This window comes from Bombina bombina, chromosome 4 (assembly GCF_027579735.1).
Source record: "Bombina bombina isolate aBomBom1 chromosome 4, aBomBom1.pri, whole genome shotgun sequence".
Classification (NCBI taxonomy): Eukaryota; Metazoa; Chordata; class Amphibia; order Anura; family Bombinatoridae; genus Bombina; species Bombina bombina.
The window spans coordinates 768,238,429-768,254,871 of NC_069502.1; the positions used below are offsets into that span (position 1 = coordinate 768,238,429).

A 16,443-nucleotide genomic window follows, 5' to 3' on the forward strand; every position below is an offset into this window, starting at 1 on the left:
ATTCAAAATGGTGTTCCCTTGCATTCCTATTGGCTGATTTGATTTGGGAAATTCAAATCAGCCAATAGGATGAGAGCTACTTAAATCATATTGCCGGTTCAAATCAGCCAATAGGATGAGAGCTACTGAAATTCTATTGCTGATTTGAATAGCCAATAGAATTTAAGTAGTTCTCATCCTATTGGCTGATTTGAATTTCCAAAATCAAATCAGCCAAAAGGAATGCAAGGGACGCCATTTTGAATTATGTACCTTGCATTGAAGATTCAGTATACGGCGGCGGCCTTATGAAGAGGATGCTCCGCGCTGGATGTCTTCATGATGGACCCGCTCCGCACTGCCGGGATGAAGATAAAAGACACCGCCGAGATGAAGATTGAAGATGGAGCCGTCTGGATGAAGATGGAGCCGCCTGGATAAAGACGGAGCCGCCTGGATAAAGACGGAGCTGCCGGGATAAAGATCCTTCAAGCGGGACTTCAGCAACTGTAAGTGGATCGTTGGGGGTTAGTGTTAGAATTGTTTAAGGTTTTTTGGGTGTTTTTTTTTTAGTTTAGGGTTTGGGCTATTCGTAAAAGAGCTAAATATCCTTTTCAGGGCAATGCAAAAGAGCTAAATGCCCTTTTAAAGGGGCAGTCAACACCAGAATTTTTGTTGTTTAAAAAGAAAGATAATCACTTTATTACCCATTTCCCAGTTTTGCATAACCAACACAGTTATAATAATACGCATTTTACCTCTGTAATTACCTTGCATCTAAGCTTCTGCCGACTGCCCCCTTATTTCAGTTCTTTTAACAAACTTGCATTTTAGCCAATCAGTGCTCACTCCTAGGTCACTTCACATGCATGAGCTCAATGTTATCTATATGAAACACATGAACTAATGCCCTCTAGTGGTCAAAATGCATTCAGATTAGAGGCAGTCTTCAAGGTCTAAGAAATTAGCATATGAACCTCCTAGGTTTAGCTTTCAACTAAGAATACCAAGAGAACAAAGCAAAATTGGTGATAAAAGTAAATTGGGAAGTTGTTTAAAATTACATTCCCTATTTAAATCATTAAAGTTTTTTTGGGACTTGACTGTCCATTTAAGGGCATTGCCCATACAAATGCCCCTTTCAGGGCAATGGGTAGCTTAGGTTTTTGTTAGAGTTAGGTTTTTTTATTTTGGGTCTTTGTATTTTTTTTTCTTCAGGTAAAAGCTGTTTAACCTAGGGCAATGCCCTACAAAAGGCCCTTTTAAGGACTATTGGTAGTTTATTGTAGGCTAGGTTTTTTTTTTTATTTTGGGGGGCTTTTTTATTTTTATAGGGCTATTAGATTAGGTGTAATTCTTTTTTATTTTTGATAATTTAATTTGTTATTTTTTGTAATTTAGTCTTATTTTTTGTAATTAGATAGTTTGTAATTTTTAGAGTAGTGTTAGGATTTTTTTAATGTGTATTTTAGTTTTCTTTAATTGGTAGTTAGTTTAATTTTAGTTTAATAGTTATATTAGTTTAATAGTTAGTTTAAACTTAGTTTTTTTAATTTGACAGGTAAGTTTTAATTTAATTTAAGATAGGTAAATTGTAATTTTAATATAAAGTTAGGGAGGCGTTAGGTTTAGGGGTTACTAGTTTAAATTAGTTTATTGCGATGTGGAGGGTTTAGGGGTTAATAGGTTTATTTAGTATATTTTGTTGTGGGGGGTTTCGGTTTAGGGGTTAATAGGTTTAGTATAGTGGGGGCGATGTGGGTGTATGGGTCTTTGGGTAGGTAGGTGGGGGTTAATAACTTTAGTATAGTGGCGGCGATGTCGGGGAGCGGCGGAATAGGGGTTAATAATTTTTAATAGTGGTGGCGATGTCGGGAGCGGCAGATTAGGGGTTAATAACTTTAACATAGTGTTTGCGATGCGGGAGGGCCTCGTTTTAGGGGTTAATAGGTAGTTTATGGGTGTTTAGTGTACTTTGTAAACACTTTAGTTATGAGTTTTATGTAACAGTTTTGTTGCGTAAAACTCATAACTACTGCTTTCAGATGGCGGTACGGATCTTGTGGTTATAGGGTGTAACACAAGCTTTTTAACCTCACCGCAAAACTCATAATGGCTGCGCTATGGAAGTCCCATGAAAAAACTTAATTTTTACATGTGCGGGACTGACGTTTGCGTTACAGGCTAAAAGGCTTGCGGTACAGCTATACCGACAAGACTTGTAATGCCTGCGGTGCTGTTTTAACGCTGAAATTACCATTTTTCAGTGTTAAAACACGAACGCACAATTCGTAATCTAGGTGATAGCAATTTCATGTATTACAACTCAGGGCACAGCTATTATATAGTTGATAGTTGGGAGACAATCATTTTGGATCTACTAAAAAAAGCAAAAAAATAAGGAAAGAAAAAAACTCCAAAAAAGCAGAATTCCATAATTTTTTTTTAATCATATTTTGATGTTGGAGAATAGCTTATTAAGATGTCTTTTGACAACTACCATAACGGTAGCTGATATTTTAGAATGGTATCAGTGACATTGTTTGGACAAAACAGTACGCAATAGACAACTGGATAATTGCCACCCTGGATGGACCTTATAGTTCTAACCTGCTATTACAATCTGATTGCATATACAGTATGTGTATACATATACATATACAGGTATATATATATATATATATATATATATATATATATATATATATATATATATATATATATATATATATATATATTTATATACATGTATCCACGGGAGAGTGTGTGTGTCCTTTCTTGTGTGGCCATGTGGGTGTAAAGTTTGTAGAATACAAATAAATAATTGTAAGTATTTCAATACCTCAATTAACTAGGAATATTTATAGGTAAATTCCCAATACAGATACAAAACCCTTTATCTAGAATGCTTGGGATCTGAAAAGTTTTGGATTTCGGAATATTTACGGTATATATTTGCATATATAAAATGGGACAGTTTGGAGAGGGGATGGAACAATATCTTATGTCACTTAGACAATATTTACATGTCATAGTACATCTTAAACATGCAACCTAAAAGTAGCTTTATATCATTTTTAATATTTTTGTATACACAGTACAATCCGAAAAGTACAGTACTATAATCATAAAGCTAATAGTTATTTAGCTTTAACTAAACATAGATTAGCATTTGCATTTTAGAACAGTAAAAACAAAAAAACAAAGACACAGACAGAGAATATTGTGAGTTACTGGCTGGGAAAAATTGAAATTTGTAATCATTTGATATAAAAAGAAATATTAATGAAAACGTCTGGATTACAGATTAAAGGGAAATTAAACCCAATTTTTTTCTTTCATGATTCCGATAGGGCATACAATTTTAAATAACTTTCTAATTTACTTCTATTATCCATTTTTTATTTGTTCTCTTTGTATCTTTTGTTGAAAAGCAGGGACGTATGCTTAGGAGCCGGCCCATTTCTGGAGCACTATATGGCAGCAGTTTTGCAAGAATGTTATCCATTTGCAAGAGCACTAGATGGCAGCACTGTTTCCTACCATGTAGTGCTCCAGATGCCTACCTAGGTATCTCTTCAACACAGAATATCATAGGAACAAAGCAAATTTGATAATGGAAGTAAATTGGAAACTTTTATAAAATAGTATGCTCTGTCTGAATCACAAAATAAAACAAATTGGGGTTTCGTATCCCTTTAATTCTGGATTTGGGAATGTGGACCTGTATAAACTTACCTCCTAAGTTGGTTGGTTTATCAATGAGAGATGCTACAACAATCAAACTTCCATTCGATTTCCCAAGTTTAGATGCACGGTACTGAAGAACCATTTCTAAATCCAAATCAGGAATGCTATTCTTCCACGGTATTATTTTTTTCTGGATATCCAACCATCCAGGCTGATGATCTGCTTCTCCTGAATCTATATATAGCAAAAATAGATACTGTATATGTACTGTAAAGAGACACAAAACACTAAACAAATGCTAGATTAAATGATGCATTTAAAGGCAGAGTCTACAATATCATTTTTATTGTTTTAAAAGATAGATAATCCCTTTATTACCCATTCCCCAGTTTTGCATAACCAACACTATTATATATTAATACACTTTTTCCCTCTGTGATTACCTTGTGTCTAAGCATCTTCTGACAGCCCCCTGGTCATATGACTATTTATTTATTATCTATTGACTTGCATTTGGTACTGTGTTGTGCCAACGATTAAATAACTTCTCGGGCATTAACACAATGTTATCTATATTGCCCACATGAACTAGCAGTCCTCTGTTGTGAAAAGCAAATAGAAAAGCATGTGATTAAGAGGCTGTCTATAGTGGCTTAGAAACAAGCAGAAATTTAGAGGTTTAAATGTTATAAAGTAACAGAATTTATGCTTACCTGATAAATTACTTTCTCCAACGGTGTGTCCGGTCCACGGCGTCATCCATAACTTGTGGGAATATTCTCTTCCCCAACAGGAAATGGCAAAGAGCACAGCAAAAGCTGTCCATATAGTCCCTCCTAGGCTCCGCCCACCCCAGTCATTCGACCGACGGACAGGAGAAAAAATAGGAGAAACCATAAGGTGCCGTGGTGACTGTAGTTAAAGAAAGAAATTCATCAAACCTGATTAAAAAACCAGGGCGGGCCGTGGACCGGACACACCGTTGGAGAAAGTAATTTATCAGGTAAGCATAAATTCTGTTTTCTCCAACATTGGTGTGTCCGGTCCACGGCGTCATCCATAACTTGTGGGAACCAATACCAAAGCTTTAGGACACGGATGAAGGGAGGGAGCCAATCAGGTTACCTAAACAGAAGGCACCACGGCTTGCAAAACCTTTCTCCCAAAAATAGCCTCCGAAGAACCAAAAGTATCAAATTTGTAGAATTTGGCAAAAGTGTGCAGGGAAGACCAAGTCGCTGCCTTACATATCTGATCAACAGAAGCCTCGTTCTTGAAGGCCCATGTGGAAGCCACAGCCCTAGTAGAGTGAGCTGTGATGCGTTCAGGAGGCTGCCGTCCGGCAGTCTCGTAAGCCAATCGGATGGTGCTTTTCAGCCAAAAGGAAAGAGAGGTAGCAGTAGCTTTTTGACCTCTCCTCTTGCCAGAATAAACGACAAACAGAGAAGATGTTTGTCTGAAATCCTTTGTTGCTTCTAAATAGAACTTTAAAGCACGAACTACATCTAAATTGTGTAACAAACGTTCCTTCTTTGAAACTGGATTCGGACACAAAGAAGGCACAACTATTTCCTGGTTAATATTCTTGTTGGAAACAACCTTTGGAAGGAAACCAGGTTTAGTACGTAAAACAACCTTATCTGAATGGAACACCAGATAGGGCGGATTACACTGCAAAGCAGATAACTCAGAAACTCTTCTAGAAGAAGAAATAGCAACCAAAAACAGAACTTTCCAAGATAACATCTTGATATCTATGGAATGTAGAGGTTCAAACGGAACCCCTTGAAGAACTGAAAGAACTAAATTCAGACTCCAGGGAGGAGTCAAAGGTCTGTAAACAGGCTTGATCCTGACCAAAGCCTGAACAAAAGCTTGAACATCAGGCACAGCTGCCAGTCGTTTGTGTAACAAGACAGATAAAGCATAAATCTGTCCCTTTAGAGAACTCGCTGATAATCCATTATCCAAACCTTCTTGGAGAAAGGAAAGGATCCTAGGAATTTTGATCTTACTCCATGAGAATCCCTTGGATTCACACCAACAGATATATCTTTTCCATATTTTATGGTAAATTTTTCTAGTTACAGGTTTTCTGGCTTGTACCAGAGTATCTATTACAGAATCCGAAAATCCACGCTTAGATAAAATCAAGCGTTCAATTTCCAAGCCGTTAGCTGGAGGGAAACTAGATTTGGATGTTCGAATGGACCCTGTACTAGAAGATCCTGTCTCAAAGGTAGCTTCCATGGTGGAGCCGATGACATATTCACCAGGTCTGCATACCAAGTCCTGCGTGGCCACGCAGGAGCTATCAAGATCACAGAGGCCCTCTCCTGCTTGATCCTGGCTACCAGCCTGGGAATGAGAGGAACGGTGGAAACACATAAGCTAGGTTGAAGGTCCAAGGCGCTACTAATGCATCCACTAGAGTCGCCTTGGGATCCCTGGATCTGGACCCGTAGCAAGGAACCTTGAAGTTCTGACGAGACGCCATCAGATCCATGTCTGGAATGCCCCATAATTGAGTCAACTGGGCAAATATCTCCGGGTGGAGTTCCCACTCCCCCGGATGGAATGTCTGACGACTCAGATAGTCCGCCTCCCAGTTTTCCACTCCTGGGATGTGGATCGCAGATAGGTGGCAGGAGTGATCCTCCGCCCATTTTATGATTTTGGTCACTTCTCTCTTCGCCAGGGAACTCCTTGTTCCCCCCTGATGGTTGATGTAAGCAACAGTCGTCATGTTGTCTGATTGGAATCTTATGAATCTGGCCTTTGCTAGTTGAGGCCAAGCCCTGAGAGTATTGAATATCGCTCTCAGTTCCAGAATGTTTATCGGGAGAAGAGACTCTTCCCGAGACCATAGACCCTGAGCTTTCAGGGAGTCCCAGACCGCGCCCCAGCCCACTAGACTGGCATCGGTCGTGACGATGACCCACTCTGGTCTGCGGAAGCTCATTCCCTGGGACAGGTGATCCTGGGTTAGCCACCAACGGAGTGAGTCTCTGGTCTTCTGATCTACTTGAATCACTGGAGACAAGTCTGTATAGTCCCCATTCCACTGTTTCAGCATGCACAGTTGTAATGGTCTTAGGTGAATTCGTGCAAAAGGAACTATGTCCATTGCTGCAACCATCAACCCTACTACTTCCATGCACTGAGCTATGGAAGGTCGTGGAACAGAGTGAAGAACTTGACAAGCGTTTAGAAGTTTCGACTTTCTGACATATGTCAGGAAAATCTCCATTTCTAAAGAATCTATTATTGTCCCCAAGAAAGGAACTTTTGTCGACGGAGACAGGGAACTTTTTTCTATGTTCACTTTCCATCCGTGAGATCTGAGAAAGGCCAGAACGATGTCTGTGTGAGCCTTTGCCTTCAAAAGAGACGACGCTTGTATCAGAATGTCGTCCAAGTAAGGTGCCACTGCAATGCCCCTTGGTCTTAGAACCGCTAGAAGGGACCTGAGTACCTTTGTGAAAATCCTTGGAGCAGTGGCTAGCCCGAATGGGAGAGCCACAAACTGGTAATGTTTGTCCAGAAAGGCGAACCTTAGGAAATGATGATGATCTTTGTGGATAGGAATATGTAGATACGCATCCTTTAGATCCACGGTAGTCATAAATTGACCCTCCTGGATTGTAGGTAAAATCTTTCGAATGGTTTCCATTTTGAACGATGGCACTCTGAGAAATTTGTTTAGGATCTTTAAATCCAGAATTGGTCTGAAAGTTCCCTCTTTTTTGGGAACCACAAACAGATTTGAGTAAAACCCCATTCCTTGTTCCACGGTTGGAACTGGGTGTATCACTCCCATTTTTAACAGGTCTTCTACACAATGTAAGAATGCCTGTCTCTTTATTTGGTTTGAGGATAAGTGAGACATGTGGAACCTTCCCCTTGGGGGTAGTTCCTTGAATTCCAGAAGATAACCCTGAGAAACTATTTCTAGTGCCCAGGGATCCTGAACATCTCTTGCCCAAGCCTGAGCGAAGAGAGAGAGTCTGCCCCCTACTAGATCCGGTCCCGGATCGGGGGCTACTCCTTCATGCGGTCTTGTTAGCAGCAGCAGGTTTCTTGGCCTGCTTACCCTTGTTCCAGCCTTGCATTGGTTTCCAAGCTGGTTTGGTTTGCGAAGCATTACCCTCTTGTCTAGAGGCTGCAGAGTTGGAGGCCAGTCCGTTCCTGAAATTGCGAAAGGAACGAAAATTAGACTTATTCTTGGCCTTGAAAGGCCTATCTTGTGGGAGGGCGTGGCCCTTACCCCCAGTGATGTCTGAGATAATCTCTTTCAATTCTGGCCCAAAAAGGGTTTCACCCTTGAAAGGGATATTAAGCAATTTTGTCTTGGAAGATACATCCGCTGACCAAGACTTTAGCCAGAGCGCTCTGCGCGTCACAATTGCAAACCCTGAATTTTTCGCCGCTAATTTAGCTAACTGCAAAGCGGCATCTAAAATAAAGGAATTAGCTAACTTAAGTGCGTGAATTCTGTCCATAACCTCCTCATACGGAGTCTCTCTACTGAGCGACTTTTCTAGTTCCTCGAACCAGAACCACGCTGCTGTAGTGACAGGAATAATGCACGAAATAGGTTGCAGGAGGTAACCTTGCTGTACAAATATCTTTTTAAGCAAACCCTCCAATTTTTTTATCCATAGGATCTTTGAAAGCACAATTATCCTCGATAGGAATAGTAGTGCGCTTGGCTAGTGTAGAAACTGCCCCCTCGACCTTAGGGACTGTCTGCCATAAGTCCTTTCTGGGGTCGACCATAGGAAATAATTTCTTAAATATAGGAGGGGGAACAAAAGGTATGCCGGGCTTCTCCCACTCCTTATTCACTATGTCCGCCACCCGCTTGGGTATAGGAAAAGCGTCGGGGTGCACCGGAACCTCTAGGAACTTGTCCATCTTTCACAATTTTTCTGGAATGACCAGGTTGTCACAATCATCCAGAGTAGATAGCACCTCCTTAAGCAGTGCGCGGAGATGCTCTAATTTAAATTTAAATGTCACAACATCAGGTTCTGCCTGTTGAGAAATTCTACCTGAATCTGAAATTTCCCCATCTGACAAAACCTCCCTCACGGCCCCTTCAGATTGGTGTGAGGGTATGACAGAGCAATTATCATCAGCGCCCTCCTGCTCTACAGTATTTAAAACAGAGCAATCGCGCTTTCTCTGATATGCAGGCATTTTGGATAAAATATTTGCTATGGAGTTATCCATTACTGCCGTCAATTGTTGCATAGTAATAAGCATTGGCGCGCTAGAAGTACTAGGGGCCTCCTGCGTGGGCAAAACTGGTGTAGACACAGAAGGAGATGATGTAGAACTATGTCTACTCCCTTCATCAGATGAATCATCTTGGGCAACTTTACTATCTGTGGCAGTACTGCCCTTACTTTGTTTGGACGCTATGGCACAATTATCACACAATTTTGAAGGGGGAGACACATTGGCTTCCATACATACAGAACATAGCTTATCTGAAGGCACAGACATGTTAAACAGGCTTAAACTTGTCAATAAAGTACAAAAACCGTTTTTAAACAAAACCGTTACTGTCTCTTTAAATTTTAAACAGTGCACACTTTATTACTGAATATGTGAAAAACTATGAAGGAATTGTTCAAATTTTCACCACAGTGTCTTAAAGCATTCAAAGCATTGCACCCTAAATTTGAGACCTTTAACCCTTAAAATGAAGAAACCGGAGCCGGTTAAAGTTTTAACCCCTCTACAGTCCCAGCTACAGCCTTTGCTGCGACTTTACCAAACCCAGGGGGTATATGATACCAAATGAAGTCTTCTAGGAACCTTTTCAAATACTTTCAGACCCACACACATGCAGCTGCATGTCCTGCTCTCAAAAGAAACTGCGCAGTAATGGCGCGAAAATGAGGCTCAGCCTACTACAGGGAAGGCCCTTCCTGACTGAAAAAGGTGTCTAAACCAGTGCCTGACGTTAAAAAACGTTCCCCAAATTTTATAAGTGTGAATATCAACATCAATCTTTATAAAAGGCCCAAATAAAGCAATCGATCTTGCCCATAAAAATGTCTACCAGTTTTATAGCCCACATTAAGCCCTTTATTCTGTTTGATTAAGAAAATGGCTTACCGGTCCCCATGAGGGGAATGACAGCCTTCCAGCATTACACAGTCTTGTTAGAAAAATGGCTAGTCATACCTTAAGCAGAAAAGTCTGCTAACTGTTTCCCCCAACTGAAGTTATTTCATCTCAACAGTCCTATGCGGAAACAGCAAACAATTTTAGTTACTGCTGCTAAAATCATATTCCTCTCACAAACAGAACTCTTCATCCTTTTCTGTTTCAGAGTAAATAGTACATACCAGCACTATTTTAAAATAACAAACTCTTGATAGTAGAATAAAAAAACTACAACTAATCACCACATACTCTTCACCATCTCCGTGGAGATGTTGCCTGTGCAACGGCAAAGAGAATGACTGGGGTGGGCGGAGCCTAGGAGGGACTATATGGACAGCTTTTGCTGTGCTCTATGCCATTTCCTGTTGGGGAAGAGAATATTCCCACAAGTTATGGATGACGCCGTGGACCGGACACACCAATGTTGGAGAAATATTAATAAAACAATGCTGGTTGGGCAAAGCTGGGGAATGGGTAGTAAAGGAATTATCTATCTTTTTAAACAATAACAATTTTAGTAAAGACTGTCCCTTTAAAGTAAAAATTAGCCTGATAATAATTTGCAGATGTGTTTTCTGAAGTTAAAATATTGACAAAAATAAGCTTAACGTTTTACTGTTTATAAAGCAATGGGTGTTGCCATGTTATAACCTAGGTTTCCTTCTGTTTGAGGCCAATTAGAGACAGTTATAATTAGGTCACTAGAGCGTTCGGTTTAACCAATAACTGTGCGGTGTATATCAGTTTTATGTCTGCAGTCTGCACCTCCAGTTTTAATAGGAATTGGATAGCCCTCAATTTTCATATTTAATTTGAAGGAAAAGGGCACAAAATAAAAAAATTTAAGTAGATTGATTTTTTTTCTCCACCATATAAATAAATATTTTATATTACAATATCAACATTTTAATGCCCCTTAAATGATTTTAAAAAAAATCATCAAAATATTAAAGGGATATGAAACTCCAAAATTTGCTTCATTCCCATGATATTCTGTTGAAGAGATACCTAGGTAGGCATCTGGAGCACTACATGGCAGGAAATAGTGCTGCCCTCTAGTGCTCTTGCAAATGCATAAGATTCTTGCAAAACTGCTGCCATATAGTGCTCCAGAAATGGCTCATTCCTAAGCATACGACCCTGCTTTTTAACAATCGATAAAAAAAATACAAAGAAAAATGGATAATAGATGTAAATTAGAAAGTTGTTTAAAATGACATGCTCTATCCTAATCATTAAATAAACAATTTCGGTTTCATATCCCTTTAAAATCCCCATTTTATATTTAAAGGGACAGTCAACACAAAATTGATATTGTTTTAAAAGATAAATAACGCCTTTACTACCCATTCCCTAGCTTTGCACAACCAACATTGTTATACTACTATACTTTATAACCTTTAAACCTCTAAATTTCTGCCCGTTTCTAAGCCACTATAGACAGCCTCGTATCGCATGCTTTTTTATTTGCTTTTCACAACAGGAGAGTGCTAGTTCATGTGAGCCATCTAGATAACATTGTGCTCAAGTCCGGCGTTGTGCAGGATGCAGCACTTATTGGCTAAAATGCAAGTCAATAGATAATAGTCATGCAATCAGGGGGCTGTCAAAAGAGGATTAGATACAAGGTAATCACAGAGGTAAAGTGTATTAATATAACCGTGTTGGCTGTACAAAACTGGGGTAATAAAGGGATTATCTATCTTTATAAACAATAACTTTTTTTGGAGTTGACTGTTCCTTTAATAAAATATTTTTACTCAATGCCCTACTTTTGTAACTGAACCTCCAGTGTAAATTGTCTGACAAAGACTAACATATTTCAGTCAGAAATGGATTTTAGTTTTTATTCCGACAGACCTATACATACAATTTATTTACAAGACTTACCTAGGTCTTGTTGCAACCAATCACTTGTCTTTAGATTACAAATCATACTTCTGGAGTTGCTCAGTGGAACTGATGAATTCCCAGAAATGTTTACATAGTTGGAAAATTTGTAGGAAGGAATCCACTCATCCTCAATCAACTCTGACAGGCTTGGAAGAGTGTAAAAAATAGTCTGCAGAACATGGAGAGCATTTATTGTAAAGATATAAAAAAATATGCAAGGACTTATATATTCAGTATATTCCCTAATTGATCTTGTTCTTGCATCCAAAGCTCATACTTACTTCATATATTTCTCATAATTTGAGGCCTTATATGAATATAAGCAGGGCTCATATATCTCCAACCCCACTAGATGACCAGGAATCCTTGAACTTTAATAAAATTAGTAAATAAAAAGATTTGGAGAGCATAGAAGTGGATAGGAAACTACCCCTCATAATTTGTTGCCTGTCCTGAATACTGCTGCCCTAGGTACAGACCTAGTTGGCCTAGGTCAAAATAATCTTCTGGCTTTAGGTATTGTTAATGCTTTAAAAGACCAAATACATGTCATGCACCTTCCTCTAATTATGGGTGCTGCCATTTTGGAACCTAGGTTACACTACAGGTATCTGAAGGAGAGTTACTGCACATGTGCAAACAAGTCAGCACTGGTATGCAGTGAAAAATAGATTTCAGCATGGTGGCTGAAGGAGGGAATTCTATGTTTATAAAAAATATTTAGTGTTTAACGTCCCTTTAATATGGACCTATATGAGCATTATTAAGTCGATATCTAGAATTTGAAATCCCTTCAAAGTATTTAAAGGGATATGAAACCCTATTTTTTTTTCTTTCATGATTCAGACAGAGCATGCGACTTTAAACAACTTTCTAATTTACTTCTATTATCAATTATTTTTCTTTCACTTTGTATCTTTTGTTGAAAAGCAGGGACGTAATGCTTAGAAGCCGGCCCATTTAAGGAGCACTATATGGCAGCACTTTTGCAAGAATGCTATCCATTTGCAAGAGAACTAGATGGCGGCACTATTTCCTGCCATGTAGAGCTACAGATGCCTACCTAGGTATCGCTTCAAAACAGAATATCATAGGAACAAAGCAAATTAGATATCAGAAGTAATGTCCTTTTAAATGGTATGCTCTGTCTGAATCACAAAATATTTTTTTTGGCCTTCATATCCCTTTAATTTAATAACAGAAGTAAATTGGAACGTTGCATAAAATGACATGCTCTCTATCCGAATCATGAAGTTTAATTTACACTTTACTTTAAAAAATGAATTATGTAATGTACTCATTAATTTCATAATGCTTAAAAGACCAGTCAACACAGTAGATTTGCATAATCAACAAATGCAAGATAAAAATCTTAAATTATGCTTACCTCAAAATTTTCTTTTCTTCTGACGGGAAGAGTCCACAGCTGCATTCATTAATTTTTGGGAATTCAGAACCTGGCCACCAGGAGGAGGCAAAGACACCCCAGCCAAAGGCTTAAATACCTCCCCCACTTCCGTCATCCCCCAGTCATTCTGCCAAGGGAACAAGGAACAGTAGGAGAAATATCAGGGTGGAAAAAAAGGTGCCAGAAGAACAAAAAAAAAAAAAAAAATACCGCTGCCTCATAAATAAAACACGGGCGGGGAGCTGTGGACAGAAGAAAAGAAAATTATCAGGTAAGCATAATTTAAGTTTTTCTTCTTAAACGGGAAGAGTCCATAGCTGCATTCATTATTTTTGGGAAAACAATACCCAAGCTACAGAGGACACTGAATGCAAACAAAAGTGCGGGTACAGAAGGCGGCCCCTTCGAAGGGCACCACAGCCTGAAAAAATCCAGCACCCTACAAAAAACTGTAACACTTAGAACAAGGGGTTAAAAACCTGAAAGGACCCAATAACTGTCCATCAGTTAAATAACCTACAAGGCCGAGCTAGAGACCACTCAGATCCCCAGATCCATTGAGCACTAAAAAAGCCCACAAGGAGCCACACAGAACTAACCCTCGACCCGAAGGAAGAACCATCACCTACTTCCGAGAGGGAAAACGGAAGACCCATAAGATATCTAAAGGACCACCAAAAGATATCTAAACCTCAAAACAACTAAGGCAAACCAAAGGTTGCTAAAGACAACCGCACCAGGAAGAACTCCCTAGAAGTACAAGAACCAGGGTTTAATACTACCCTAGAAGAGTGTGATCACAAGAAAACCACAAGGTTTATCCCCAGATCACTGACACAACACCATACACCTTATGGTGCTACAAGGAAGCCACAAGCTCCCCACTGAACCCTAGTCCAGCAGACCCAGTAGCTAACTAGTTAAACATAGGAAGGAAACCTATATAAACCAAAAAGAATTTGGAACCTTCAGACAAGGATGATTATCCCAGCAGAGAAAAAGCTATCTCGTGAAAACACATAGCCATCGCAGGACAAGAACTCGCGAACTCCAGCCTCAAGACAGCAAAGCTGACCCTAAGCCAACATGGGAAACTATCCCACAGAGAATGCCGAAAAAACAGAATTTATGCTTACCTGATAAATTACTTTCTCCAACGGTGTGTCCGGTCCACGGCGTCATCCTTACTTGTGGGAATATCTCTTCCCCAACAGGAAATGGCAAAGAGTCCCAGCAAAGCTGGCCATATAGTCCCTCCTAGGCTCCGCCCACCCCAGTCATTCGACCGACGGACAGGAGGAAAAAATAGGAGAAACCATAGGGTGTCGTGGTGACTGTAGTTAAAGAAAATAATTCATCGGACCTGATTAAAAAACCAGGGCGGGCCGTGGACCGGACACACCGTTGGAGAAAGTAATTTATCAGGTAAGCATAAATTCTGTTTTCTCCAACATTGGTGTGTCCGGTCCACTGCGTCATCCTTACTTGTGGGAACCAATACCAAAGCTTTAGGACACGGATGAAGGGAGGGAGCAAATCAGGTCACCTAAACGGAAGGCACCACGGCTTGCAAAACCTTTCTCCCAAAAATAGCCTCCGAAGAAGCAAAAGTATCAAATTTGTAAAATTTGGCAAAAGTGTGCAGTGAAGACCAAGTCGCTGCCTTACATATCTGATCAACAGAAGCCTCGTTCTTGAAGGCCCATGTGGAAGCTACAGCCCTAGTGGAGTGAGCTGTGATTCTTTCAGGAGGCTGCCGTCCGGCAGTCTCATAAGCCAATCGGATGATGCTTTTAAGCCAAAAGGAAAGAGAGGTAGAAGTTGCTTTTTGACCTCTCCTTTTACCAGAATAGACGACAAACAGAGAAGAAGTTTGTCTGAACTCTTTTGTAGCTTCTAAGTAGAATTTTAGAGCACGGACTACATCTAAATTGTGTAGCAAACGTTCCTTCTTTGAAACTGGATTCGGACACAAAGAAGGTACAACTATCTCCTGATTAATATTTTTGTTGGAAACAACCTTTGGTAGAAAACCAGGCTTAGTACGCAGAACAACCTTATCTGAATGGAACACCAGATAGGGTGGAGTACACTGTAGAGCAGATAACTCAGAAACTCTTCTAGCAGAAGAAATAGCAACCAAAAACAAAACTTTCCAAGATAACAACTTAATATCTATGGAATGTAAAGGTTCAAACGGAACCCCTTGAAGAACTGAAAGAACTAGATTTAAACTCCAGGGAGGAGTCAAAGGTCTGTAAACAGGCTTGATCCTAACCAAAGCCTGAACAAATGCTTGAACATCTGGCACAACTGCCAGTCGTTTGTGTAGTAGGACAGATAAAGCAGAAATCTGTCCCTTTAGAGAACTCACAGATAATCCTTTATCCAAACCTTCTTGTAGAAAGGAAAGAATCCTAGGAATCTTTATCTTATTCCATGGAAATCCCTTGGATTCACACCAGCAGATATATCTTTTCCATATTTTATGGTAAATCTTTCTAGTTACCGGTTTTCTGGCTTGAACCAGAGTATCTATCACGGAATCTGAAAACCCACGCTTTGATAGAATCAAGCGTTCAATCTCCAAGCCGTCAGCTGGAGGGAGACCAGATTTGGATGTTCGAATGGACCCTGAACAAGAAGGTCCTGTCTCAAAGGTAGCTTCCATGGTGGAACCGATGACATATTCACCAGGTCTGCATACCAAGTCCTGCGTTGCCACGCAGGAGCTATCAAGATCACTGAGGCCCTCTCCTGTTTGATCCTGGCTACCAGCCTGGGAATGAGAGGAAACGGTGGAAACACATAAGCTAGGTTGAAGGTCCAAGGCGCTACTAGTGCATCCACTAGAGTCGCCTTGGGATCCCTGGATCTGGACCCGTAGCAAGGAACCTTGAAGTTCTGACGAGACGCCATCAGATCCATATCTGGAATGCCCCATAGTTGCGTCAACTGGGCAAAGATCTCCGGGTGGAGTTCCCACTCCCCCGGATGGAATGTCTGACGACTCAAATAATCCGCTTCCCAGTTTTCCACACCTGGAATGTGGATCGCAGATAGGTGGCAGGAGTGATTCTCCGCCCATTGTATTATTTTGGTCAATTCTTTCATCGCCAGGGAACTCCTTGTTCCCCCCTGATGATTGAGATACGCAACAGTCGTCATGTTGTCTGATTGGAATCTTATGAATCTGGCCTTTGCTAGCTGAGGCCAAGCCCTGAGAGCATTGAATATCACTCTTAGTTCCAGAATGTTTATCGGGAGAAGAGACTCTTCCCGAGACCACAGTC

At 40.1% G+C, this 16,443-nt stretch overlaps 1 protein-coding gene across 1 annotated transcript in view; it reads right to left on the reverse strand.

Moving 5' to 3' along the window:
* TARBP1 (TAR (HIV-1) RNA binding protein 1) overlaps positions 1-16,443 on the reverse strand; it is a 454,905-nt gene that overhangs the window by 86,853 nt on the left and 351,609 nt on the right. The window contains exons 26-27 of the mRNA XM_053711098.1: positions 11,740-11,911; positions 3,718-3,903 (exon numbers count right to left, since the gene is read on the reverse strand). Coding sequence (XP_053567073.1) covers positions 3,718-3,903; positions 11,740-11,911 — 358 coding nt within the window. The remainder of the gene's footprint in view (positions 1-3,717; positions 3,904-11,739; positions 11,912-16,443) is intronic.